Below are 27,935 nucleotides of genomic sequence, written 5' to 3' on the forward strand. Positions count from 1 at the left end.
GTTCCCTGCCCGCCGCCCGCCCTCCCTGAAGGAGGGCGCTGAGCGATCTCCTGAGCACAGCGTTGAGTAACCGCTAACCCAGGTCTGGCCCTCCTTCGTCTCCACAGCGACCCTCCGCTGAGTTCCAGGGCCGCAATCCAGACGGTGGCGCTGGGTCCCTCGCTCGGGAGGACCGGGACTCGCCGTCTCCATCCTGAAGTGATGTTTGAGCCCCGGGCCCCACAAATGAGGCAGCCCACCCTAAGCAGGCCATCCCTCCCATGCCAAGGGGGCCACGGCAGCCTGGGCCCCTTCCCCGCCCTGCCCCTGCCACCGTGAACAAGGAGGGCTCCGCACGGCAGGGTGCCAAGCCTGTGTCACCCTATCTCCCAGCGCTGTCGTGCTCCGGCCTCCTGCGGACCAAGCGCAGACTCCCCTCCGTCACAGGAGAAGTGTGCACGGGGCTTCAGGCAGGGCCCGGCTCTGGGCTCTCGGCAAATGCTGAGGGATTAGCGGGATTAGCGGGAGGCCTAAAGCCGCAGAGGGAAGTCGGGGGCGTGGATGGAGGTTTGGCCTTGGGACCAGATGCCTCATGCCTGGGGCCCCCAGATCAGAGGACGGGCCCCTCAGAGTCCAGACCTCCCGCCGTGTCTCTGCTTCCTCAGCCTGTGCTCTGTCTCAGGCGATTTTCTTATCAGGCCTCGCACATGAGCGTGCTTGTCTCTGCTTCTGCAACTTTGCACAAAACGTTTGTTCCTAGATACCCGCTGTCACTCCTCCTTCCCGACCCGTGCCTGTCACCTCCTCCGAGAGGCCTCCTGTGACCAGCACGTCTGCCCTCCTTCCCTGCCCGGTTCCAGGAGCGACACTACACTCTAATTGCTCAGCCTGCTTACTCATGGCTCCCTGCCTCCCCCCACCCACTCAGAGGAAGCAGATGCCATATCCCAGGACTGGACTGACCCCTTCGAAATTCTCCCCACGGCACCCAGCCACCTCTTGCTGAGCTCTGAGCTCCGTGCAAGCCCACTGCCTGTCAAAGACGGCGAACCAAGGACCAACGCCCGCCCCACCTACCTCCTCAGAGTGACGGAAGGTAACGCTTAGAAAAGAGGGCTGACCCTCTGGGAATCAGGGTTCTAGAAAATTGCCAGATGATTATTACTGAAGTGTGCTCCTGTGCTCACCAATGGGAGTGAAGGAAGCATCACGGTGCCTAGAAAATGCCCCTGGAAGAGAGCCCAGGAGAGCCAGGACCCCACATCCAGCTCTCCCACCGACGTGCTGGGTGACCCGAGCACAGAACTTCTCCGTGACTCAGCTGTCCGCGATTTGGGGATCTGAATGCAGGGACGGGATGGTCCCCACCAATCCCAGGCTGTGCCTACAGCTGGCCCTCCGAGGGCTGAGTTTGTATTTGTCCACTTAGGACTGAAGGAAAACAGAGCTGGCGAGTTCTGGAAACTGAGTCCAGTCCTTTCTGCCCAGATGCCTTCCACCCTCTTCCCATATTCAGTGGGAGGCAAAGGGCAGGCCTCCTCTCCCAAATATGCCCTGATTCTCTCCCAAATTCTGCTGTCTACACGTGAGATCATTTGAGTAGCAGGCATGAGACGAATCCATCATCGGCTTTCTCTGGTCAGTGAGCTTCAGTCCATGATTAGCAACAATGATGGGGTTGACAGCCTACCATATGCTAATCATTATCTCGGGAATACTTTGATGGAGACACCATGAGGAGTCCTTCTGATCCCTGAAACTCCTTGTTCCCATTCAAAATATTGCAAATAAGCCTTATTTTATTTGGTTCTGTTTTCTATTGCTGCATAGGAAACCACCCCAAAATTTAGCCGCCTAAGACAAGAGCTGTTTTACTATTTTGGATGATTTTGTGGGTCAGGAGTTTGGACAGGACCCGGCGGGGCAATTCTTGTGCTTCCTGTTGCTCAGACTGGAGTTACCCGGTGGTTTCAGCTGGTGGCTCAGCTAGGCTGGGGGGTCCAAGATGTCTTTCCTCATGTGTGTGGTGTCTTGCCTGAGATGGGGGAAAGGCTGGTGCCTGTCCCAGTCCGTGCAGTCTGGGGTCTTTGTGTGTGCTTTCTCTGGCGGGCAGTGGCTCCGGGCCACGAGAGAAACAGGTAGAAGCTGCAAAGCCTCTTGAAGTCTCAGCCAGGACTCACTCCGGGTCGCTACGGCTGTCCTTTGTCAGTCAGAGCAGCCGAAGACCAGCCGAGATTCGGGAGCTGCGGAAATAGCTCCCACCTCTGCAGAGAGGAGCGTGGGAGAACGCTTGGCCGTCTGCAGTCGGGCACACAGGGCAACCCGATGGGGACCAGGCAGGAAAGATGTGGGGGAGGACACCCAGGATGCAAAAGGCCACAGAGAGCTCCTTGATACAAAATGAAACCTTCAGACTTGCCCATGGTCCCCAAACACCTCAGCCTCCTGGATGTTTCTTCTCTGCACCCCTGAACCCAGCCTGCCCAGATCCCAGGAGTTACCTCACTGGATGATTCGAAATCCAGACTGTGGTCTCGAGCCCGCCCGACACAGACACCGAGCCCTCTTCTCTGAACACCCGTCCCTGTGTCCTAACAGCTCCCGTGCTCCCCTTCTGTCCTAAGGAGCTCAGACTCCGTGCCCCTCGGCCTCACTGTCTCCCAGGACTAGTTTTCTCAGACCAGCATCACCCCCTTCTGTTTCGTGGGCAGACTTCACACCAGGGTCTGTGCTAAGGGCTTTAGAAGCTTCATGACGGTGGCTCCTTGCAACGAGGCGTTGGCCGTGCACTCCAAGTAAGGAAACTGAGACTCAGATGATGCAAACACACCTAAGTTACGTGCATCAGGCGTTGAACACTCTATACACCGACTCACTGAATTCTGTATTTCAACAGACCACCCACGTCCCATGTCTGGGCCTTACATCCCAAGTTCCCTGTCAGTGGGAGAGGCTGCAAGCCCCTCAACGTGCTGATCAAGGACCCCTTAGACGGCAAAGGCGGTAAGGAGGGAACTCGGGGACCCTAAATCCTTCAAGAAGGAAATCCAAGGAGCAGCTGCAGCCACGGTTCGGGACCGATTCCGCGTCATGGCGCATCCGTGGTGGGGATAAATCCGCACCCGGCCTCACGACAGACAAAGAGAACCGACTGAGCAGAACGGATGAACACTGGACACCTCATTCGGTCGCCCCAGCACCCCGGAGGCCCGGCCCCAACGAGCTCGGTTCTGCGGAACGCAGCAGCCAATCCAGACGTGGACAAGGCCTTTAGGCCCCCAAAATAGCTGACACAAAGCTCTTGAACCAAAGTCAGGTGCTCAGGCCTCCACACAGAGCCTTACTTACTGAGCCACGCCGGACAAAGTATTCAGAGGCTGGCCTCTGATTTCCCAGCCCGCGGTCCGGGGAGGTCAAGGTGGGGCGTGGGCAAAAGGCCTTCTAGCGAGGCGAGCGTCTGGTGGGGGAAGAGAAAGCCAACAACCCAACAGCAAAAGACAGTAGGAGTCGAGGGCAGACGCAGCGTTGTGTCATAGGCCGCTTGGCTCCAGAAAAAGGGTCACAATGCCTCCGAAGACAGTGTCCGGTGGCTGGCCCAGCCCTTCCACACGGATTCTGAGTCTATGCCCACAGCAAGCCTGTGAAGTAGGTGGCCAAGGAGAAGAGAAGTAGAGAGGCGAAGTGACCTTTTCCCTGACCACACGGGTTAGCGGGCGTGGGGCTGGGAGTAAAGGCAGATCTTACGATGTCTAGCACACCCTTCTCCTGTGCCGTGACGCCTCTCTTCCCTAGTGACGACCATGAGTCAGCAAGAAAAGGCTACTTGAAATCTAGCCAACTCTGTTGAAAAAACACAGGGAAGTACATGGTCCTTCTTTAGATTTTTCATAAAAAGTGACACAAAGGGACAACGTTTGGCATTTGGGATACAGTTCAACTTTCTGCTGTCAGTTTTCCCTCCCCCTCTCCATTCCACCTGAATTCTGCTCCCTCCTCTCTCCTGAGCTCTCCTGAAACTCCTGATTGGGATCCCTGCCTCTGCTCATGGCAGTCTGGCCAAGGCCACAGAAGGAGCAGCAAACTCTCCCAGAGGGAACAGTCAGGCTGGAAGGCACACCCTTCATAGGGGGTCAAGGCCTCACTCCTCAACCCAAGCCCTGCCCACCCCCTCCTACGACACCAAAGACTCATAGCTACCTCATGTCTCTCGCAAAGCTGGTGGCTTCTGCTCTTGGGGTGACCCTGCCTTTCTGAAACACCCTTTGTCCAGCTTCTCACCTGATGACTTTCTGCATATCTTTACTTTTTTTATTTTTGTAATCAAGCTTATTTATTTTGGGAGGGACAGAGCCAGCATGAGTGGGGGAAGGGCAGAGAGAGGGAGGGAGGGAGAGAATCCCAGGCAGGTTCCATCCACGCTGCCAGCGCAGAGCCCGACGTAAGGCTCAAACCCGCGAAGCCGTGAGATCATGACTCGAGCCGAAACCAAGAATCAGGTGCTTAACTGACTGAGCCACCCAGGCACCCTCTACGTATCTTTAAAAACCCAGGCTGAGTTGCCACTGGACACTTCTTCTGGGTGTCCCTGCCATACCCACCTCCGTACGACACGGCCTCCATCCTTGCGTCATCAGTCAGGATGCACGTGGTTCAGGACTCCCACATCTAACGCAGCTTAGACACTAGGGGCTTTACTGTCTCTTCACGACAAACGCGACAGCGGATGGTTCCAGAGTTGATCCAGTGATGCCAAGGTTCTAAGTTAGTGTGTCTGCAAGTCTCTTGGCCCTAAAGGCCTCATTGTAATTTACCTCCCTCTGTAGACATCCTATCTCCAACTACAGTCATGGTCACGTTCTGAGGTTCTGGGAGTTATGACTTCCACATAAGGGGGGGGGGGGAGAGGGGGGACAATTCAGTCCTAACAGTGGGAGATGCAGGGTCGGAAATCCCTCTCTGGGAATCTCTCTCTTCAAGGGAAAATCTTTGCCAGAATCCTTCCAGTAAATTTACAGGGCAGGATTTGGTAACATGCCCTTTTCCTAGTTACAAGGGAAGCTAGGAAAGCATTTGCACTTTGTAACGGGAAGAGAGCTCTGCCAGCCGGAAGGAAAGTGTCGGGAAGCACCGTGGGGCAGGCTGCCGGGCTCTGGCACCTTGTGCCACACCGCTTTGAGCTGCCTGCTTACGCGTCCACCTCTCCCGTTGGGTGCTCAGCCCTTTGACACAGAAACCGGGGTTACGATCATCTGTGTGCCCTTAATGCCTAGCACGGTGCCTGGTTCATAACAGGTGCTCAGCCAATATCTACTGAAGGAATGAACACGTAGAATTTAATGAACCAGATGAGCCTGTTTATGTGACACTCGATTAGGATATTAAACTCTGTCCCTACGCTTGCCTTACAATAGCCTGTGGTTCACACCTTTGAAAAACTGTAGGGAGTATTGCTAACGGAACTGTGTCTACAGTCAGAGGAAACCAAGCTCGGTGAGCCGCGTCCCTCCCGAGTCTGGCAGAGTGTGTGTGCCGGCACCTGATGCAGGACTTGTTGCGGAACGAATAATGGATACATGAAAATTAAAGTACAAGACCTGGGGCACCCAGCTGGCTCAACTGGTAGAGCGTGAGACGCTCAGTCTCGGGGTCGTGAGTTCAAGACCCGCATGGTGCATAGAGATTACTAAAAAAAAAAAAATGCTTTGGAAAGGGGCATCTGGGTGACTCAGTCGGTTAGGCGGCCAACCCTTGATTTCGGCTCACGGTTTGTGGGTTCAAGCCCCCACGTCGTGCTCTGTGCCGACGACACAGAGGCTGCTTGGGATTCTCTCTCTCCCTCTCTCTCTCCCCCTCCCCCGCACACGCTCTGTCTCTCTTAAAATAAATACATTTTAAAAACTCTTTGAAAAACTACTGTCATACAAATTTAAAGAGTTACCATATCTTCTGGAAAAAATGTCTTCCAGAACCAGGCATGCATTCTGCTCTGTCAGCACTTGTAAAGGGGCTATCGCATCAGGCATTTATAACGCCTATTTTTTTTTAATGTTTATTTATTTTTGAGAGAGAGAGAGAGAGACAGACTGTATGCAGGGGAGGGGCAGAGAGAGGGAGACACAGAATCTGAAGCAGGCTCCGGGCTCCGAGCCGTCAGCACAGAGCCCGACGCGGGGCTCAAACCCGCGGACCGCGAGATCACGACCTGAGCCGAAGTCGGACGCTCAAGCGACTGAGCCACCCAGGCGCCCCTATATCACCTATTTTTATTCCACTGGTAAAGAACGGTCCTCGCGATCTCGGCCAACAGGCCCACGATGTCAGAGCTATTTCATCGGAGAAGTGAGGCTACGCCAGCAACCTGAGCAGCTGAGCTGTTGTGAGTGGCTCGGACTCTGGCTCGGCGCGGTCCCGGGAGGAATACCACCGGGCTGCACAAAGCGTGCTGGCCGCCGGAGGCCAGTTCCGTTCCACAGAACAGACTGCTCCACTGGTCCACGCGTCTGACCTTTCGTGTTCCGCAGAATAGGGAAGAACCGAGCACCTAACTAATGAACGGCATCAGCTGTGGGGGTACGTGGCTGATCGGGTGGAGGTTCCCCAAATTCTGGCCTCCCCAACGGTAGAGAGCCTCTCCTGACTCCCATGTAATTGCTACTTCCCTCTCTGCATCCAGGTGAAGGCCTCCGTTGGCCAAGGCGTGAAGTACGTGAAATAAATGAGGACCAGGGACGCAGAAAGTTGCCACAAGCAACCGGGCTCCCAGAGGCGGGGCGTGTCGCGCCCAGAGGCCACCGAGTCGCCCAGAGCTGTCCCCTCCCACCCTTTGCAGACCCGGGGGACCCACACCTCCTTCACAGGGCTCAAGTAATGAGGTTCAATTAAAACGTTCGGGCTCAATTAGCGTCTCAGGGCAAAATATTTTCCACGAGGAACTTGAGAGAAAGTAACCCGGTTCGGGACCAGCTTGGCATGTAGGGGCAGGAGAGGGCTCGGTCTGCACAGCGTCGAAGCCGGACAAGACGGCACTTGCGCGTGTGTGTTTGCGCGTCTCCAGCGCCCTTCTCTGCGCCCGGGGTGTTTTCCCAACAGCCAGGAGGAAGACGTGCACGCCAGGGTGTTTTCCCTCCGCGTTTCGAGTTTTTCTTCTCTCCTTCAAATATTAGCAGCCCAGACTTCTGCTGCAAAATCAAGACTTGTTTTTATAATGACGGTGCTTCGTTTTGGTTTGTTTAGTTGTGCCAAGGAACCTGGTCTTGAGGCATTCTTGCAAGCGCATTAACCCAGCCCATTGCAAGAATCTATTGTTCAGACAAAAATGTCCTGGCGGCACATGCATCGAGAAGTTCCGCCTTCTTAATTGATGCCAAAATATGATAGATTTCCAGTTCCTTACGATGTCCAACTACTTTACAGGAACCCCCACTCCCCTCTCCCTGCGGCCAGCATAACGAGTACTTTTCCTTTGATGTTCTTCCTTTCCACAGCGGCTTTAACTCTCTACCAGAGTCTCCCTCACTAAGCACTCTGCTATTTGGAATCCCATCACCTCCAACCCCACTAACCGGCATCCTGCAGATCAAAGGTACGATAATTGAGGACACACTACGGGATCCTGCAGTGACTTCTGAACCCGTCAGAAAATATTTGATTGTGTTTGGAGTAGGTTCACGTCGACGTTTTAATGTATTCTGCAGAAGTCTGCTTCATGCTTGCTCTGAGTAGAGTCTCTCTACCAGGACATCATACAATGATATATTCCAATAAATCCAGATGATATAGACAGGAGGCTGGAATGAATAACAGATCAAAACCAACCATACAAAGTTGACAAGAAGTAACGTAATTAATGTAAACTCTGGCATTTAGACTTCGAGACGCCTTAACAGAAGACCTGGACGGTTCTCGTAAGAAAGCCATAGAGATTTTGACTATCTACTCAGCAAGTACGCTATGGCCTCTGAAACAGTCAATCTTATCCAAGGCCATTTTAAGGTGGGGGGTGGAGGGAGAGGGAGAGAGGGAGAGAGGAGGGAGAGAGAGAAAGGGAGAAAAGAGAGGGAATGAGAGTGCCCAAACAAAGAGAGAACAGTCCCACTCCATACTTTGCTAATCAGAAGAGGGCTGTGTTTAGTTACTGAAGCCACATTTGAAGAGGAAAGGAAATAAGGATGTTTCTTCCAGTAATTCCTTACAAAAGGCATAATACTTGCCTTCAAAGGGCTGGTGGGTTGTCACATGGAAGAAACATTCCACTTAATCGGCACAGCCCCAGTGCCCAGAGCTAGGAGTCATGGGTAGTCATGTCGGGGTGACACATTTCAGCTCCATATAAGGAAGAGCCTTCCACAGTTAGGGTGATCTAAACGCTGAACGTGGATGAAAACGGGAGAAGCAAAGAAAATCCCAGGGTGTGGTAGCTTCTTTCCCTGAGTGGTAGGTCCTTAAGCACCTTTGTTTTATTATGGTTTTTCAACTGACACGTAGATTTCCATATACTCTTCTGCAGGTCTGATATGTTTTACAATAAGAAAACTAGGTTGACTAGGTCCTAGGCAAAGTAGTGAGCTACAAAGTAGTAAGGGTCCAGGCAGAGGCTGCTAGCGAGGGGATGGGGTAATGACCTCTGACATTCAGTCCATCTCTAAGATCCTACACATCCAAAAATACGTGGGCAGTTATTAAAGGGAAGCTTTTCAAAAGTATTTTTAAGATGATTGCCTTTTAATTAACGTTGAGTCGAGGCCTCGTTCCATTGTTTGCCGCAATTAGCACGGGCGTTTGCTCGACTATGATCCCAAGTCTCTGTTACAGCGATTATCACATTTATTGCCATTGTGTAATGAGAATTAGATAGACACAGTGTCTGCCCTCTTAGGACAACAAATGATGTAAAGAGTATACAGTAAGAGCCGGACACGAACGGTGAACAAATACAAAAGAGAGCAAAAAGGTTCATGTAGCAAACAGGGCAAGGTTTCAGGCTTACAGGAGTGGGGACTAGGTACGCAAGGACCTTGGGAAGTGTGCCCTGGGTGGGTCAAGATCAGGAGCTAGCCCTCTGCTCCAGTTAACTTCAGTGGGCTTCCTGGGTGAAGCGAATTTTCAGAACGATCTAGATTCTGGCAATCATACATTTGGTTAGGGGAACCTTTGTCCCGGGCTGCCAGGAAAAAGAAAAAGAAAAAAGTCAAGATAGCCTGAGTGGCTGGTTCCTCACGTCAGTCCTGTTCTCCTGTTCTGTTCCTTCGTGATCTCTCACTACCGACTCCCCCGTGCTGATCTGAGATGGGGGAACCAAGACCTGAAAAGGGGAAATGAGAGGAAGGGGTATTTGTGGACTGTGATAGATGTGGAGTCGGGGAGAGTCCTTGAGTCCCCGAGTCACTGCTAAACAAACACACAGGCTTTGCCCCTCCTGGCTGAGCTGTGACTCTGGGCCAAGTTACTTCTCCTTTGGACTCACTTAACCTTTAATCTGGGGATCCCCACTCATGTTACTGACATTAACTCCTCTATCTTTACAACAACGCTAGGTTGATGGGAAAAATAAACCAAAACACAAAAATCTTATGATCTGCTTGAGTCCAATGTGGTAAAATACAAATAATCCATAGCCGAAGTTTATTCTTTCATAATCACTTGTCTTCACTTTACTGAAAGGGAACCTGAGTCACAAAGAGAGGAAGTAAGTTTATCCCATGTACACCCTCCAGCTTTTGGCTCTATTGATATAAATAACGTTCTAACAGTATAGTATTTTTCTTTCTGAAACTTCTTGTCGTGGTCATTTTACGGGTGGGGATACTGATACTGAGGCTCAGAGTGACTGAAATGGACTGTCTCAAGGCAAGCCTGACAAAAAATATCGTGCCTGGATGAGAAACTCAAGAAACCAAATTCTCAAAGCAAAATTCTTTTCCGTTAGATTGCCACCCAGGTCTGAAGCATTAAGTTCACTTGAGGTTTGTGAAATGAGGTGATTATGGCTGTCTAGTTCAAGTTCTGGATACCAAGAACAGTGCGGGGTCTGGGGCTGGTAGCAAGAGGCATCACGGTCCATGACCTTCGTAAAGAGTTTAGAGTGTACGGGGGCGCCTGGGGGGCTCAGTCGGTTGAGCGTCCGACTTCAGCTCAGGTCGTGATCTCGCGGTTCGTGAGTTCGAGCCCCGCGTCGGGCTCTGTGCCGACAGCTCGGAGCCTGGAGCCTGCTTCGGATTGTGGGTCTCCTTCTCTCTCTGCCCCGCCCCGACTTGTGCTCTCTGTCTCTCAAAAAATAAATAAATGTAAAAACGAGTTTACAGCATGCGAATGTGCAGCTGCCATCACACTCTGTCCTCGTCAAGGACATCAACAGCGTCCCTTTTACAGCCGAGGAGGCCAGGACTCGTTTAGCAGCTTGTCAGAGGACCCGGTTAGCAAAGGGCAGAACTGGGACTGAAACTCAGGCCTTCCGTACCCAAGTTCAGCGAGAACGCCCTTTGGGGGGAAAGAGGCCGCCTAATTTTTCCTGGGAGACCTAGAGGAGATTAAGGGAAGGTGGGAAGAAGCTAGTCCCGGCAGCACCCCAGCCCGTGTGTTGGCAAAGATTACCGTCACCGGGCATTTCAAGTGATGACACAGCACTGCTCTGGGCACCGTGACGTCTACCGCAGCTCTGGCTTCTGAAGGCCTGCAATCTAACACCAACACACCGAGAACAAACATGCTCACGACACATAGATGGCATCTACTGCAGTGACAGATCTGCTGTGTTAATCCCCTACAAGGGTAGAGAGGAAAGCATCTGTAGCATACACGTGGCCAGATCAGTTTGGGACGTAGAGAATTTAAGGGCACAAATAAAAACGGGAACAATAAAGAAGAGCAAGCCGGGCAAAGAAGAAACACACGTACACAAGCAAATGCACACACCAATCCGGGAAGGGTTTCTCGGAAGAAAAAATAAACCTGAGGAGTTCCTTTTCTCTTCTTGGAAAGGGAAGAAACAATGGTGTGGCGGTGTCATGGCAAGAGCAGAGGGGAGAGCGCGGGATTTAGGACAGAACTTGTCCCAGGCCTATGGAACAGCTACAGAGACGGGGAAGCAGGGAGGCAGGGGCAGTGGACAAAAAGGGCCTTGAGCAAGTGGAAATTCAAGAGAGGTCACAACCTGCCTTGACTCCTCAGACTATGCCCAAGTGTCTCCACCCCCACGCTTTCGGAAAGCTCGTGCTCTGTGTGTTTCAGAAACAAGGACCCCCACCTTGTGGAAGCCTGTCTGGAGAAGAAGGCCGGGTGCCACGGTGAAGGCGTAGAGGACGGGGACCTTGAGGGTGCTGGGCAAGGGGTCTCAATCCGTCCCCATCTCCCCAGCTTCTACCACCCAAGGAGGTTGCCAAGGCAAAACTTATTCATCTGGACCCAGTAATTGTTAGAGACTTCCCAGTTTGTTTTTTATCAAACCCAAATCTTCCTGTTTGAGTTTGAGGCCAGTGAGGAGATTCTTCATGTAAAGACTGTTGAGGTCTGCTGGGACATAAACATTAGTCAATGGATCAGTTCAAACTGCAGCCAGGTAGAGACACCTGTTCCTCTCCGTGAACTGTGTTTACTGACTCGTCATCCTTTGTGACCCTCAGTAGTCAGAGAAGCAGCGGCAGAGAACCACTAGGAGACCAGGGTGAATAATATGCAGAAAAAGCGCCTATCCTCTAGTTGCCGGCCCCTTGCAGAAAGGGTCCTGGGAGATAAGCTGCTGGCTCAAACCGTGACAACTTGAGAGCTGAGCCAAAAGTTAACAATTTCAGACTTTCAGAGGAAGCTGCTCATTCCTAATCATGCTGGTTTCTGAGCTGACACAACCAATAAAATTTGCAAGGGTGGTGTGAGAATTTAAGGATTTTTGTGATAATGATTCTTATGATTATTTTTGCCAATATTTGTTCACCTGCCATGTTTACAATGCGCTCTTTTTAACCCCCCCCCCCCACATGTCTTAACGCATTTAATACAACCACATGAGCCGATACTATAGGAACTGACACAGAGAAGTTAAATAACTTAATGGGGGGGGGGGGGGTCACGCAGCTAGTACACGAAGGCACTAGGATCCAACTACAATTTACATCATTCCGCTAAAATGATTTTAAAAAGAATGTTCAACCAAACATCTGATACATGTAAGACATTGTTCTAGGTACTATGTAGAAGATACAAAAGATTGTAGACAGTTCCTTACAAAGAGCTCAGGGTATAGCTGCAGATATTGGCAATCTTGGTAATCGTCTCTATGGCACTAAAATTGTGCTCATTTTATTCACCTACATCGTAGCCTTTTCTAACTAGAAAAGACCTTACATCCTCAATGCTATTGTCCTTTTGTGGTTTTTGTTTGGGGGGGGGGGGTGTTTGTTTTTGAGAGAGAGAGAGACAGACAGAATGGGGGAACAGGGTAGAGGGAGAGAAAGACTCTTCAGCAGCCTCCACGCCGCGCACGGAGCGGGACCGGGGCTGACCTGAGCTGAAATCAAGAGTCAGAAGCTCAACCCACTGAGCCACCCAGGTGCCCCATCCTTTCTTTTTTAAACAAAAAAGGCAACCTGAGGTCCAGTTAATCGATCAACAGCTAGAGAATGGCTAGTGGCAAATTCACAAGTGGAAGCCACCTTTTCCAACACGGGATGCTGACGTCCCCACGTGTCTGTGGCCTGGGTATGTCAAGGCACCAGGGGAACGCCAGGACAACACGAAGTGCCCTCTTCTGACCCCACACGCCGGTCAACTCCCCTTCAGTCCCGGGTCCCTCCTCCGGGGCTGCCGCTCTTATCCGGCCTTCCTCCTCCCTTCCCGACCCCCCCCCCCCCCCCCCGTGACACAGGCCCGCACCCGCGCGCGGCTGGGGGAGGCGGGGTCCACCTGCCCGAGGCCCCGCACGGCGAACTATCCCTGCGACAAGAACGACCTAGGGAGGAGGCGAGCCAGCGGGCTCCGGACAGCAGGACCGGACGCGGCCCGCCCCTACGGTCCCCGCGGCGACCCTCCCCCGGGCTCGGAGAGGCCCCTCGGCGGGCAGGGCGCCCCGACTCTCGCGGGGGATCTGCCGCACGCGATCCCCCACCCCCAACCCGCGACGGCCGGGCCCGGCCCGCCCCCTCGCGCGCCTCCCCCGGCCCGCCCGCGCCACCCCGCCCCCCGCCAGCGTGCGTGACGTGTCCCCGCGGCGTGACGCGGCGCGGCGCCCGGGAGGGGGAGCGCGCGGGGGCGGGGCGACGGCCGCGGCGGAAGTCGGCGTCTGCGGAGACGAGAAGGACGGGGGCGCGGCCCAGGCGGGGAGCCCGGCCGGACGGCACCGCCCCGTTTCCCGCCCCCTGCCCTGAGCGGAAGTGACGACAGCGGCCGCCGAGGTCACTTCCTGCTGGGGTGGATGAGGAGGAGCCGGAGACGCCGCGGAGGAGACCGGAGCGAAGACGGGCCGCGCCGGGGAGAGGTGAGCCCCGGCCTCGTCGCCGGGCCTTGGCGGGCCGCCCCGGAGCCTCGCGGGCGGCATCCCCGGGGTCGGGCCGCCCAGCGGGCCACGCACAGGCCCGGCCGGGCCGCCGGCAGCGCGGGGGCGGCAGGGCCCCGGGGTGTGAGGGGAGCCGGAGCGCGTTCGTGTGGTGGCTCCGCGGGGCCCCGGGGCGAGGCCCGCTTGGCCGGAGGCAGGAGGGAGACAGGCTCCGGGGGCCGGGACCCCGCAGCCGTGGAGCCGCAGCGCCGGCCTCGGCGCGCCTCGCCCTCCCGGGCGGGCCGCGAGCTGTGGAAGGGCGAGGGCCCGGGGAGGTTGCAGACGTGCGACGAGCGGCCTCGCGGGGACTCTGTGGGCGGCAGGGAGAGGCGGCTCCGGGCTCCTGCGAGGGGGCGATCGGGGAGCCGGGGGGTCGGGAGGAAGGTTCCCGGTCAGGTCCTTGCCGCGGCGGGATTTGCACCCCCGAGTCTTGCGGTTGGAGGGCATTCCTGCGGCAGAGTGGGGGCCCCGCGTTCCGACGGAGCGATCCGGGGCTCAGAGTCCGGGGCAGCTTCCTGGAGCGGCGGAGAGCAGTGTTTTTCCTCCGTCGCGGTCGCGGAGATGGGAGCAGCCCGGAGAGGAAGCGCTGGCCTCTGAGCTCTGAGGCCTTGTTTTTGTGTATCTTGTGTGTGGGACTGCGTGTCTGTGTTTGTGTCTGTTTTCTCCTTCCTTTGGGGTGTTTCTGTCGCCCTCGTTCCCTGGTCGTTTTATAGACTGAAACTTACTGATTATCCTAACGTATATGGTGAGAAAAAGAGCTCAAAGGATCTAGAGGAATTCTGGTTAGATGAAATTTCCAAGATCAGGAACTCGCCCCCACCCCACCCCACCCCACCCTGAGGCCATTGAGGCACCTACATTCCGGCCTTGAGCTCTCTTGTTGATGTGGGTGCTGCGGCCCTGTCATCCACCCTGGGGAACCGAGAGTGTGGCCCTGCCCCCTCCTGCCCGCATCTCCCTGAGGCAGCTTCACCCCTCCCTCCTTTTTGCTAAAAGGTTGACCGACACAAAGCTGCTTGCTGCCAGGAACAGGAAACTTATGGAGGAGCTGTAAGTCTGGGTGGAATGAGTTCAGATCAGCCAGACTCCTCCACCTCCCCAACAGAAGCTTCTCAGAAATGCCCGCTTTCTCCCCTCCCCGTTAAAGGGAGAAGATGTAAAAATACTTCTCCAAGTAACGTAACTGTACATGTGGTGTGTTTACTTCCTGTATCCCACGGTGTTTTTCAAGAAGGAGGGGGCAGTCTCCGACTGGGAGGAGTTTCCTTCTCCCGGCTCATAGAATTCGAAATAAATCAAAATCAGATGTTTTCTTGAGTGGCACAGGGACTTGGATTTTTTTCACCCTTTTAAACTGGTACATCTGGGTGAACTCAGGCATGTGTGTCTTGGCATCTGGGCCTGTCTGGTAATCCAAGAGAACGGTTTGGCTTGTTTGGGCTGCCTCTCTGGACCCATTTCACGGCACTCTTCCTTTTTTTACGTCTGAAGGGCCGGTCTGGGGGGAGAAAGCAAATGCTAGAGACGGTGTTTGCACTTTGTGGTTTGAAGTCAGGTGAGAGGTAATTATGGCCTTTGAAGCCGATGACCCGAGGACCATCATTCGATGACTTGGGGATTAGCAGTTTGGAGGTGACCTGTTCGAAAGAAAGCAGGTTACATAAGGAGGGAAGACAGGGAAGGAAGGTGGGGAAAAGGCTGTGCCGGAACACGGAAAACGTTGGGAGGATAATAAACAAATAGCACCTTAAAGTAATTGATGTGGCTTGTGTCTCTCAGCAGGAGGGTGAAAATGAAAGCAGGCTGTAGCATCGTGGAAAAGCCAGAAGGAGGTGGAGGTGAGCAGAAGTTAATCATCTCTGGTGTACCTGGAATGTTCCTCCCGGGGTTCCTTTTCTCTCCACTGGGGCTCTGTTCACAGATGTCAGGCTGTGACCAGACAGTCTGACTGGGTGGAGACCGCCAGCACAGTTGTGGGCTTGTTTCTAATGAAAGTATATTTAACGCGTCTGGTCACCACACCTTTATCCCGGGCTTGAGTCTCCTCCCTGTTGGAGACACAGCTCCACCCTGGGGGAGGGGGCAGGGTAAGGGGTCTTTCAGCTCTATTTTCCTAAAACCTTAGTTTGTCTTTCCCGTTTGTTTCTGTTGGAACTCTCATGCCCTCGTGGAAAGCGGGTGTGAGATTTAGTAGCGTAGGAAAGGGCGACGGGTTGGGACACCTTGGTGCTGCCGTCCGGCTCTAGCAGATCAGATGATTGCCCCAGGGAAGGCGACGCGCCTTGGCTCTCCCCTCCCCTGTTGTGTCAGCCCCAGCTGACCCAGGGGGGTGTTTATGGCATGTTTGCACAGCACTCCTGAGGTTCTGAGCGTCGGGCTGCGAGGTCGGGGATACTGATAGGTGTGTGCCCAACTCCTGACTACCTTGATCTTGCCCTTTTCACATTAAAGGGTATCAGTTTCCCGACTGGGCCTACAAAACCGAGTCGTCCCCAGGCTCCCGGCAGATCCAGCTGTGGCACTTCATCCTGGAGCTGCTGCAGAAGGAAGAGTTCCGCCACGTCATCGCCTGGCAGCAGGGGGAGTACGGCGAGTTTGTCATCAAGGACCCGGACGAGGTGGCCCGCCTCTGGGGCCGCAGGAAGTGCAAGCCACAGATGAATTACGACAAGCTGAGCCGGGCCCTCAGGTGAGGGAAAAGATTCCCAGATCCACGGTTTTAAGAGATTGGAAGGAGACGAAGCAGTTGGGTGAATGTTGGATAGAGAGAGTATCAGGTGGTGAGAGACCGCTCTATCGAAGTGAAGAACAACGTGTGGCTTTAAAGTGGGAGTATAAGAGCTTCTGGATCTGAGTAGCACAGGCACAGGAGGCAAAGGCATATCTTTGGTCACACGTAGGAGGGATTCCAGCGCGGTTGGCATCGGATCCTGACAGACAACCGAGTCCGCTCTGCAGTGGGCGAGGGTGTGTGGTGAAACATGGACCGGAGCTCACTTAGAATCCAGAGGATGAGTTTAGACTTCCCTGTTAGAGGTTGGTTAGACTTTCTCTCTTTAGGCTTTCCTAGAAGAAACGGAAAAGTGAGGCAAGCACACGGGAGGAGGGTTCGCTGAATGGCAGTGACCTCACCTTTCAGCAGCCGTATCTGGGAGCTCCGTTGTCGGTCCAGAGGTCGCTCCAGCAGGTCTAAAGATTGACCACTTCAAGGTTTCTTGGGTTCTTTTTTTCTCCCCTTGTCAGTTTTGGCATTTCATCACCCGTTAACCCTCAAGGGGCCAGAAGGTAGGTTACAACCCGTGCTGCTGAATGGATGCGATGCCAGAGGCTCCGGGTCCGTTGAAGCCCCTGCCTCTCTTCCTTCTTGGCGACCTTGAGCGTCAAATCTGCGGCAGCTGTGCTGGAGCCGCTCTCATCCTCGTGAAAGTGAGGCAGGCCAGGCCGACAGCTGTTTCCCAGATCAGGGTACACGACTCTTTGACCTGCCACCATCAAACGGTTCTGCGTTTCTGTGTCTGCGCTTTGCGCTCGGGTCTCCAGACCAGCCTTATCAGGTCTCCCAGGAGACTAGTCTGCCCCCACCTGGGCAAGGCAGGACATGCAGTGGGATAGGAAGGAAACAGAGTATGGAACTGAAAGTGTAGAGCGGTGGACGACAAAAAGGTGGCTGGGGCTGGGATAGGTGTTCAGGATCTGAGAGTGCGATTGTCTTTGTAAAGCCCTAGCCAGGCACTAGAACCTAGTTTGAAAATGGAATGGGAAATGGAAGCTCTTAGGTCTCCCAGCCCTAACCTGAAGGCCAGGCTGCGGAAGGATAGTGATGTTTCCATGTAATTTAGAGCAAGGCCCGTTTGTCTCGGTGGTTACCTAAGTGTATCAAGAACTGTCAGTAGCTAGAAGGTAAATTGACACATACCTCTATTTTTACAGATACTATTATAACAAGAGGATCCTTCATAAAACAAAAGGGAAAAGATTCACTTATAAATTTAACTTCAACAAGCTGGTGATGCCTAACTACCCATTCATCAACATCCGGTCAAGTGGTAAGAAGCAGACTGTTCGGGGGGCGGGGGGATGACTTTTGAATTGAGAAAGGATTTTAAAAGCCCAAGTCTAAGACCTGGCATGTTGAAGGATTTTTAGAAATGCTGAAGTCAGGTGGATTGCCTCCAGGGTCTTGTTCAGGTTTCCCTATTTGTCCCGTACAAGGAGTGACAGCCTCTGCAGCCTCCGAAGAGGTGTGTTTAGTTGTGTCTTTGCTTCCCTTTTCTACATGTTGTTTGTATCTCCCAGATACTCTTGCTCTGTCTTCTTTAGGAACTATGTTCCACGGGTCTGTGTTCATCTTTCAGGTCAGAACTCAAGAGTGTTAACACCCTGCCCAGCGGCTCTTTCATAGATGAGGGCCTGTTTCTACAAACACTTCCGATTTTCTATGAAACTACCAAGCTCTCCCTTATCGAGTGAATATCATCAAAACCACAGCATCCTTAATCACAGAAGGGGAGGTTCATATGTTTGCAGTGAAAAGCAGTGTCTTTGATCTGCACTAGCAACTCCTCAGAGACTAAGATCTGGGGTTGTTTGACCTTCTTTCCTCTTACGTGCAGCAAGGCTCCCTCCAGACTCTCCTCTAACCACTTTCCATCACCACTCCTCACGAAGCGTTGAGGTCTGCCTCTGCCCGTTCAGAAGGCACCCTCTTAGAACGGGTTTGCTTTTGTTTTGTTTCAGATGGAAGTCTTATCCCTGTCCAAGAAAACAGATTGTATTTAGTTTCTGACCAGCCCATCAGTACTGTGTTTTTGTGGCGTTGTGTGTTAAGGCAAAGAAATCTGATTGTAATTCTGCAGATTCTGAGTTCTCCGAGAAAAGTTGGAAGAAACTTGAAAAATCAGAGCGGGGGTGTGGCCGGGAGAACATAACGCTGAGATCCATTGTAGATAGGTAATTACTACACACAACAAGTTAGGGCAGTTTTAGCTTGACTCTCCTATCGGTAAAGTCCTGTGTCTCCTGTAGCCACTCCCTCCTATCCCTGGGGCATGCGCTTTAAAAAAAAAAAAAAAAGTGGTATTGGAATGCATCTCTCTAATTACAACCTGTTTTCTTTCCTTGTGCCTGAGGGAGAGGTGTTAGGAAATCAGACCTATTCTAGTCACTGGAATCTTGTTTCCTCTGTTTTCGCTCCTGTCCCCTTCTGCGTACCTAAGGGAATTGAGACTATGGATGGGTCTCAATTTTGAAGAAAATGTTGGTGTTCCATACCTCCTGCCTGAAAAAAGGTTCACTGCTTTTGTTTGGACCCGTTTTTTCCTATTGAAAACGCTGAAGTCCAGCCAGCCACTTGAAGAGCCTGGAAAGGGACACATCCGTTAGCCCTTGGGAGTTACGTGCTTTTCCGGGGCAGGCAAATCGGGCCCCTCACTCTGTGAAGTCTCTGGTGTGCTGGCCCAACAGCACTGGCCTAGCACAGCCTACTCTCCCTGATGAAAGCAATCGGACCAACCTTGATCCTTAACTAAGCTCAGCACCCTAATCGAATGAAAAGTCACAGGGAAAGGAAAAGAGTAGACATTTTGTTTGTGTATACCACTTGGTTGCGTACGTCCCGGGTACAGATAACTCCAAACCACTGGAGCCATCAGTTCGTAAAGGACTTTTACCCAGACCAAATGTTGTTTCAGGGTTAACTTTTATGATGACGGGGAAATGTAGCATTTGTTGAACAACTGCTTAATGGAGGTACTTCTGCTGGGTGTGTTTATGAATTCTGTCATTTAACTCTCCCAGCCTACTAAGCTGTACGTCTCTATACTCACATGTTGCAGATGATAAAATGACGGATGACGGCAAAGTCAGAGATTGATGAGGGCGGGTTGAGTAGCGTTACTGTACAGAGTTGTTGAATAGTTTCTCAGGAAACGATTCCTGCGAGACTGAGCTATTGACACTCGCTTTTGTTTATTAATAGGTCATACTTTCCTCCCCCAAATTGGGATTCATTCGTTTGCTCAACAGATAGCGTGTTAAGTCCTGAAGACGAAAAGAAAAGATGACGGAGGAGTTCTTTCCCTCAAGGAACTTAAAATTTAGCGGGAGAGATCAGATATATGAGGTCTAGCACAATTCGGAGTAAGGGTGTGAAGTGTGATAAGCACTCTACGTAGCAGAGCCCTGTGGATTTTGATTCTGGAGGTCAGACGGGTCACGTCCAGATGGTGGCGATATGTGTGTGCTTTTAGGAAACAGTAGATGCTGATGGGAACAGACCCAAACAATACAGAAACTTAGAGTGAGAAGCAGAGGGAGCGCTCTTTTCCCTTCCTGGCAGTCCTCACTGTTGACAGTTTAGGGCAGGGTGCTTAACACGTGGTGGTATCAGAAGTACTTCTGCGCACAGCATTTCATGTTTATCTTGAAAGCGTGCTATGAAATACGTTGTTGTATACGTGTTTTTTAACGTGTGCTGTCTTTGCATAAGAAACGCTGGGAAGATGCAGAAGGTGCTAGCAAAAATGGTTACCTGTCAGGTGGGGGGTGGGCAGGACAGGCCATTCTGAGGAGGGATTTGAGAGCTCTCATTCTGTGCCTCCCCGCCCCCAGCCCGGGTTTTTACAGTTCTCTTTATTTTGGAAAACTTTAAACCTATGGAAAAAAAATTGGACAAAATAGAACAGTGATTCCTCCATCTAGATTCACTAATGGTCGACGTTGTTGCCACATTTGCTTTTTCTCTTTTTTTTTTTCCAAGTTTATTTTTGAAAGAGAGATTGAGAGGGAGAAGGCTCTGTCAGCACAGAGCCTGATGTGGGGCTCAAACTCACCAACGAGTCTTTTTGAGGTTAAGTTGCAGACAACACGACGTTTCTCCCATGTTCCCCCCCGTAGGTCCAAGGACCTTCTCTTCCACAACCACAATAACATTATTAACACACCCAGGAAATAAGACATTGTTCTAATACTCTTGTCTAACATATGGTACGTAATCAAACTACACGTCTTTTACAGTTTTTATTTTTAAACGATGATGACTGTGTAGTAAAAAATTACTCGTTGTAACAAATAGTTAACGTAGTTAGCTGTGTGCCAGTATTATCCTAAGGACTTTATAAAAATATTAAACCTTTTACTTTTTATTATTTTTTTAAAGTTTTTTATTTTTATTTATTTTGAGAGATAGAGAGCAAAATAGGGAGCGACAGAGAGAGAGAGACAATCCCAGGCAGGCTCTGTGCTGTCCACACAGAGCCCGACTCGGAGCTCTATCTCACGAACCGTGAGATTATGACCTGAGCTGAAATCAAGAGTCAGACACTTAACTGACTGAGCCACCCAGGTGCTGCAACCCCTTTAGTTTTTATAACATGAGGCTTAGTCCTTTTACTACCCATTTTACAGGTAAGGAAACTGAGGCACAGAAAGATGAGTAAATTATCCAGAGTCCCACAGCTAATAAGTGGTAGGGCGAGGGTTTGAAAGTAGGCAACGGTCTTGTTATTTCCATTTTGCAAAAGGGGGTCAAAAGCCAGTTGGTTACAGGTCACAAGGTAGAAGGTGCCAGAACTGAGATTCAGTATGTCTTTTTTAATTTTTTTTTAATGTGTATTTATTTTTGAGAGAGAGACAGGGAGACAGAGGATCCAGAACGGGCTGTGCACCATCAGCACAGAGCCCGATGGGAGCTTCAACTCATGAGCTGCGAGATCAGGCCCCGAGTCGAAGTCGGACGTTCAACTGACTGAGCCACCCAGGCGCCCCCAGAACTGAGATTCAAACCCAGATTTTCCAGCCTTGCCACCCAGATTTCATAGTGGCTCCTCGAAGGCGGTCTTGTTCTAAAGCAGCATATTCACAGTGTTTTAAGCAGCAAGCTCAGTTTTTCAAACAAAATCTTAGATTTGTTCTCTCAGCACATCTACCCCATAGAAAAGTGGTGCTGCTACTCAGCGTGGGAGGCGAGGGCCCGTAGTGCTGCCCCAGCACGTGTGTTCTCTGCTCTTACTGCAAATCAGCATACCTTAGCCTGTGTGAAGAAGGAAGTAGAAGTTTAAAAAAAAAACAGAACTGTCTAGGAGACAGGACCTTCTTCCCTCCCTGCCGCTCCCCAGAACACACCTTCCGAACACATAGAAGCAGCTTTTTTGCTTTTCGGTACATGTGCTCTTAATACAAAATTAAGACGCAGATGAGTCCAAAAGAGAATTTTAGCCACTAATAGGCTGGTAGAAGAGATCCTTTTGGCCTGAGACGACCTTGATGCTACTCGGATTGTATATACAAGGTCATCTACCAGTTTTTCCAGTTGTAAGATTGAGTTACTGGCTTTAGGGGAAAAAGGCCCGACGGAGCCGTTTCCACGGAACTTCGGTTTGGGAAACGCTACTCTGGCACAGTTCCTCAGTCGCGTGTGCCTAGAAAGCCACAGTGCACGGCCCGGCCACCTGTAGAGTCCTGGCTGAGGAGGGCCCATTGTGTCAGCAACGGAAGGGGGCAACTGATGGGGGCACTTTCCGACCACACCAGGCCTTACACCCTCTTGTTCCTTCTCCTTGGTCTGGTACTTCCATTTACTTGGCTTTTCTTATTTTTTCCTTCTCCCGTATCTTTGCCTCAAGAGTGTAGAAAGCCCTCCTGACATCATCACTGATAGAAGCCACTGGTACCTCCCAGGGGCCCAAAGGGTCTCTGAGGCCTCAGATGGCATCCCTTTCCTCTGACTTGTTTATAGAAGGACCTTGGGGGGAGTTGAGAACTCGCAGGCCTCTGAGGCTGATGTTTAGTGTGGTGTTGGTTTTTGCATCGTTAGAGTTTCGGTACCAGCAGGCGGACGTGGGAGAGGGGGTGGTAGGTCTTCCGTTTTCTCCCAGCCTCTTCAGTGCTTGAAAGCAGGATGGGAATGGAGAGCATTATATGGAATTTGTTAGAGGAAAATAGATTTACAGACATCAAAAAATACTTGAATCTCTGTAGTGATCGTGTATCAGAAATGACAAAGGATCTACCACAGCAACTCACCTTAGTAAACACGTGGCCTTTTCTTTTTTAAGCTGTTTTTGCTCTTAAATATGGTCTTGTTCGTGACCGTGTATGTGAGGTGCAGAGTCTTTGGGCTTTTAATGCGTTGCTTTACATACATGTCCTTTCCAGTTTTGTTTGTGTTTGATTTGCTCGCTTGTTTTATTGATACAGCCCAAACTATGAAAGTAAAAAAGAGGGGCACCTGAGGGGCTCAGTACATTTTTTTATAAAAATAAAAAAAGACTCTTTGCAAAGCTGAGAATTGCAGCAGGTGATACACGCACAGTAGTTTGAGTCGCCGAGGAGAAGGCTCGTGTGCCCATCTGTTCGTCCCGCTGACCCAGACTGGGCCCCGACGAACCCGTTGACCCCGGCTGCTTTATTACATCTAGTTGCAAACAACGGGGAGTCCCCACTGTGGTGGACGTGATGTTGGAGGACAGACAAATAAGAAATGTGATTTCGGACGCCCCGCGGGCTGGAGGCTAGGGGAGCCCGCAGCAGCCGCCTCCTGGGGAGGGAGCTGAGCTGCAGCTGCTGGGGGGGGGGGGGGGGGGGGGCGGAGCGCGTGCTTCCTGCTGTGACGAGCTGTAGACCCCTCGCGCTGCTTATCAGCGTGCCGGCGGTGGGTGACCAGTCCTCTAAAGTGGCCTTTGTCTCCTCCGCCCCCACAGGTGTGGTCCCCCAGAGTGCGCCACCAGTGCCGACGGCCTCTTCCCGGTTCCATTTCCCCCCTCTGGACACCCATTCTCCGACGGGCGACGTGCAGCCCGGGCGGTTCTCCGCCGGCTCCCTCGCCGCTTCTGGCCAGGAGTCCGGTAACGGCGCCGAGAGAAAGGCGGAGCTGCCGGAGCTGGACGACGGCTCGGCCGCCGACTGGCGCCGGGGCGTGGACCTCCTGTCCTCGCGGAGTGCCGTCGGTGCGGGAGGGATCGGCCATCAGAAGCGCAAGCCGGACATCATGCTTCCTCTGTTCACCAGGCCCGGGATGTACCCTGACCCCCACAGCCCCTTCGCCGTCTCTCCGCTCCCTGGCCGTGGAGGCGTTCTCAACGTCCCCATCTCCCCAGCCCTGTCCCTGACGCCCACCATCTTCTCCTACAGCCCGTCCCCAGGCCTGAGCCCCTTCGCCGGCAGCGGCTGCTTCTCCTTCAACCCTGAGGAAATGAAACACTACCTTCATTCTCAAGCCTGCTCCGTGTTCAACTACCACCTGAGTCCGCGGACATTCCCCCGTTACCCGGGCCTCGTGGTCCCGCCTCTGCAGTGCCAGATGCATCCTGAGGAGTCGGCCCAGTTTTCCATCAAGCTGCAGCCCCCGCCAGCTGGGCGGAAGAACCGGGAGAGGGTGGAGAGCAGCGAGGAGTCCGCCCCCGTCACTGCTCCCCCGGTGGCGCCTGTCCCCCCGAGAATTAAGGTGGAGCCGGCCTCCGACAAGGATCCGGAGAGCCTCGGGCAGTTGGCGCGGGGGGAGGAGCGCTCCCAGGAAGAGGGCCCTGTGCCGGGCAGGACCACGGAGGAGGAGAAGGGCACCCTCTTTGCCCGCCCGGCTGTGCCGGTCTGGCCCTCCGCACCCGTGGGCACCCCGAGCGAAGAGCCCCTAGAGGTGGCTGAAGACAGTGAGGACAGGCCTGGCAGAGAGCCCAACGCGCCTGAGAAGAAAGAAGACGCCCTGATGCCCCCCAAGCTCCGGTTGAAGCGGCGTTGGAACGATGGCCCCGGAGCCCGCCAGCCGAGTAAGAACGGCGCGGCCCTCTGGAGGGGGCCGGGACCCCGGGGCTTGGCCGCGGCCGCCGACGCCTAGAACTGGGGGGGGGGGGGGGGGGGGGGTCGGGGACCGTTTGTACTCTAGTCACACGTGTCCGTGTATTTATGTAGCGAGATTGGGGGGGGGGAGGGTGGGGGGAGGGAGTTAGACTGGTTTGATCATTCTAGGGGCATAGACTTGTATTTTTATGTTTGGGGGACGGGATGGGCATCTTCTGTTGTAAATTAGGTGGGGTATGAACACTTTCCCTGGTGAGTAGCACGCGGGGAGGTCGATGAACTGAGAGGAGGAGGGGCCTCCGCTTCTTGGGGAGGCTCACACTTCCCGACAAACTCTCTCGGGGGCCTCGCTACGCCTGGCCCCGTCTAGTTCAGGTTCCAGACTTCTTTTCTATTGTATTTATATATGGAAAGCCATTAATGAATTTCTTTTGCTCTGAGAGATACACGTAAAGGGAATAGGGCGTGATCAGGAGGGTGAGTGGGGAGAGCCCATTCATACTATGGGTGTCGCCTGCGATGTTTCTGTATAATTATTTCAGGGGAGGAATGAGATAACCTGTCTTACTGGGACGGGGGGGCGTGTTCAGATGTTGCTTTTTTCCTCTTTTCCTTTGTTGTTGTTGTTTGGCGTTTTTTCCTTTGCTTTAAAAAAAAAAAACGTTTGCAGGAAACGTGAGACGTTTGCGCCGGTCACGGGTGGGGGTTGGGGTTTCCGCAGGGGTGGGGCCGGGGGCCCCACTGCAGATTTATTCAGACTTACCCCTGCTTCCCGTAGTGAGGAGCCGTGAGGAGCTGTAAACTCTGGTTCAGGGAAGCAAGAAGAGGGCGGGAGGACATAACCCAATGCCTTTAAAAACAAAACACATACAAAAATGATCTTCATCTTTCCTTCTCCATCGTGGGTTTGGAGAGCCAGGCTGCAGCGTGGCCGTGGGCGCGCTGAGCAGCACGACGTGGGAGATGTCCTTGCGTTGCGTCTGGTTCTCTGGCTGTTTCTTAAGTCGAGCCTTAACAATGAACATACTTTCACCTGATACGGGTCTGTCAGCAGAAGCCCAGAGAAGGGCACGGACAACTTTGCAGACAAGCCAGGAGCGTCGAAACAGGGTTAAGTTTCGAGTTGGCATTTAGTTGTTCCCCTGGGCGTCACCGGGACGGGAAGCAGGACGGCGGGATTGTGGGCGACAGGGGCAGGTGATACCTGGAAATTCAGAAGGTAGCCGGGGTGCGAGTGGATGTCGGCGGAGACTGAAGGGCGAGGCGGGCGGAGACACAGAAGGCGGCCAGATGCCAAGAGCCTGGGGGGAGCGCGGGAGTTGGTGTCCGTCCTGTCGTGGTGGTGCCGTTCCTGGTGTACCCATTTCCCTAGATTGTTCTAATCCTCCTGATCGGCTGGCCGTCCCCCACCCCTCCCCGAGACTCCGGTTTACAGATGGTGAGGAGTGGTTTCTCCATGGGGAATCCCCTTCCCTCGGCACGAAGGAACGGGAAAGTACTGCTCTTACGTGAAGCGAGAGAGCCCTGACTGGGGGCAGAGAGAAGCCACAGCCACCCGTGTGCGCACACGCGTGACTGCGAGGTGTGCCGAGATGCCGGACCGGCTCACGTCTGCCCGGCGTCCAGGAGGCAGGGAGAGAGGAGATGACTCCCTATCTGGTGGAGGCAGGGAGCGGGCACAGGGACGCCGTCCAGGAAGTGGCGAGATCCCTGACTGCACCTTAGCCTGAGGAAACTGTATACTAAGAAGCATTCGAAGGTTGTCTTTTAATGGGGGGGGAGGGTCTTTTTTAAAAGAGTGCATGCGGGAGGGGCGGGGGAAGGTCAGAGCAGGTGAGTGGGTTGGTAGGTGGCTTGGGATGTCTTGAGTCCATCGTGCTGTTCTCTGGCAGGTGTCCTCGTTCAGATTTCCAAATAGTGACTTGTCTTTCCCTAGGAAGGGCTCAGGAGAGTGGTCTATCAACTCAGGCTTTGGTCAGGCTGCAGAGGGCTCCCCGTTCAGCCTCCTTGGGGTTGGTTATGTTTTTGTCCGTTTCTTTCTCTGCACCTCTTACCTCGGATCAGAAAGCAAGCCCAGGCAGGTGGAGGAAGGATCTCTGCGTGGCATTGCCCCATCTAACCAGGGTGGCTGGCCGGCCCCCCTCCCTGTCCACGAGAGGGGGGGGCCAGCACGTGTCGGTATGAACTCAGGAATAGAAACTCGAGGCCTTTAAAATAAGAGGGAGGAAAATCCGTGATGCATACCCGGAAACCCCTGGAACCCAAGTGCCAGATTTAATTCCTAGATGCTGCTTCTGTGTGAACAAGAAGTCACCGCTTTTACACTTGAAAAAACACACTCGAAAAACGTTCAACTCCATGAGAAATGTTTTTTGGCTTTAAGAAATTGTTTGGTGTTTACCGTTTTCTTTGGCTGCCATTCCTCTGGTAAGTCGTTGGTTGATCTGCACTGGGCGCGGCCTGGCGTCGGGAAGGGCCCTTCTGCAGAGCCAGACTTGCTCAGGAAGGGGACCGGGAACGGGGAAGTCATCGACATGACATTTCCCCGGGGCAGCGGGGTGGGAGGTGCCTCCTCACCCCGGGGGACCCATTCCGGCCGGCACCTGTCTCCCCGGCCCGGCACAAAGCCAGTCCTAGCTCTTCGCGCCGCATTTCATCCCTGTCCCGCGGCAGGCGGGGAAAGGGGGACGAGACCGGGCCTGTTTCTCCCGTTCCCCCCACGTTTCGCCGCGCCAAACCTTTCAGACTTTGCAGATCTACGTCTTGGAATTTCATCAGTCGAGAACTTGTTGATGCAGACAGTTTGCTTTTCTGACTGTAGAGGGAACAGTAGTGGTCTCCCAAGGGCATCCGGCGCTGCTGAGCTCCTTCTTTTTTAAAGGATGGCTGGGTGCGTAGCAAGCGATCCACCAGGTCCCTTCACCCCAGTTTTCAAGCTGCACTGCGTTAAACCCAGCTCGCCAGCCGGCAGGGAGACGCCGCGCCCCAGTCCTCTGTGGGCCAAGAGACCCTGTGAAGCATTAAAAAGTAGTCGAAGTACATCACTTCTCACCAAGCGGGTAGTCAGTTGGCTGTTTGTCCCTTGTTTTTTGTTTTGTTTTTTTTTTAATTTATTCCATGATTATGTTTATACATTTTGTAAAGGGTGATGGAACATACGTTTTAAATTTGCTTAGAAGAAAATTTTTGACCCATTCTTTCGTGAGCAGTTCTCTGCTTCGTTTCGGTGGGGTGGGGGGAGTCACGGCTCATTCGCTCCGACATAGCTAAGCATTCTTTGAGTTACAGAATGGCGAGGCAGGGATCTGGGAGTGAGGCGCTCACGCGTGGGGGAGGACTTCTAGGCGTGGCTGCAGCAGAACCAGCGTGCAAGTGTGCGTACGTGTAAGTAACCGCCTCCATCGTGCAGTGCCTTTTAGACGTTCCTCTTTCTATAAAGTCTTCAAATTTTTGCATATATATTATATATATATATGATGTAATGTTATAGAAATATATGTATAATATACATATTTTTTCCAGGGGTATCTGATAGCTCTGTATTTTGTTATGGAAGTTGAAAGAGAAAAAGTATTTTACCTCAGAAATTAAAGTTAAATAAAAAAATACTTTTAAGTAACGCCTGCGGGGTGTCGGTGGTGTT

The 27,935-nt window shown here is 52.8% G+C and overlaps 1 protein-coding gene across 3 annotated transcripts; it reads left to right on the plus strand.

Moving 5' to 3' along the window:
- Positions 1-13,327: 13,327 nt before the first annotated feature.
- On the plus strand, positions 13,328-27,911 carry ETV3 (ETS variant transcription factor 3). 3 transcript variants are annotated; one of them, XM_060644602.3, is made up of 5 exons: positions 13,328-13,444; positions 15,281-15,339; positions 15,953-16,190; positions 17,432-17,547; positions 18,239-23,174. In XM_060644602.3, the coding sequence occupies exons 2-5, from the start codon at positions 15,294-15,296 to the stop codon at positions 18,427-18,429; spliced, it is 591 nt and encodes a 196-aa protein (XP_060500585.1). In that variant the 5' UTR covers positions 13,328-13,444; positions 15,281-15,293; the 3' UTR covers positions 18,430-23,174. The 3 variants fall into 3 exon arrangements, with proteins under 3 accessions (XP_060500585.1, XP_060500583.1, XP_060500584.1); XM_060644600.3 differs by lacking the exon at positions 18,239-23,174 and adding an exon at positions 23,200-27,911 and having other exon boundaries at positions 13,329-13,444; XM_060644601.3 differs by lacking the exon at positions 18,239-23,174 and adding an exon at positions 23,200-27,911 and having other exon boundaries at positions 13,367-13,444; positions 15,284-15,339.
- The last annotated feature ends 24 nt before the right edge of the window (positions 27,912-27,935 follow it).

This window comes from Panthera onca, chromosome F1, assembly GCF_046562875.1.
Source record: "Panthera onca isolate mPanOnc1 chromosome F1, mPanOnc1 haplotype 2, whole genome shotgun sequence".
In the NCBI taxonomy this organism is placed as follows: domain Eukaryota; kingdom Metazoa; phylum Chordata; class Mammalia; order Carnivora; family Felidae; genus Panthera; species Panthera onca.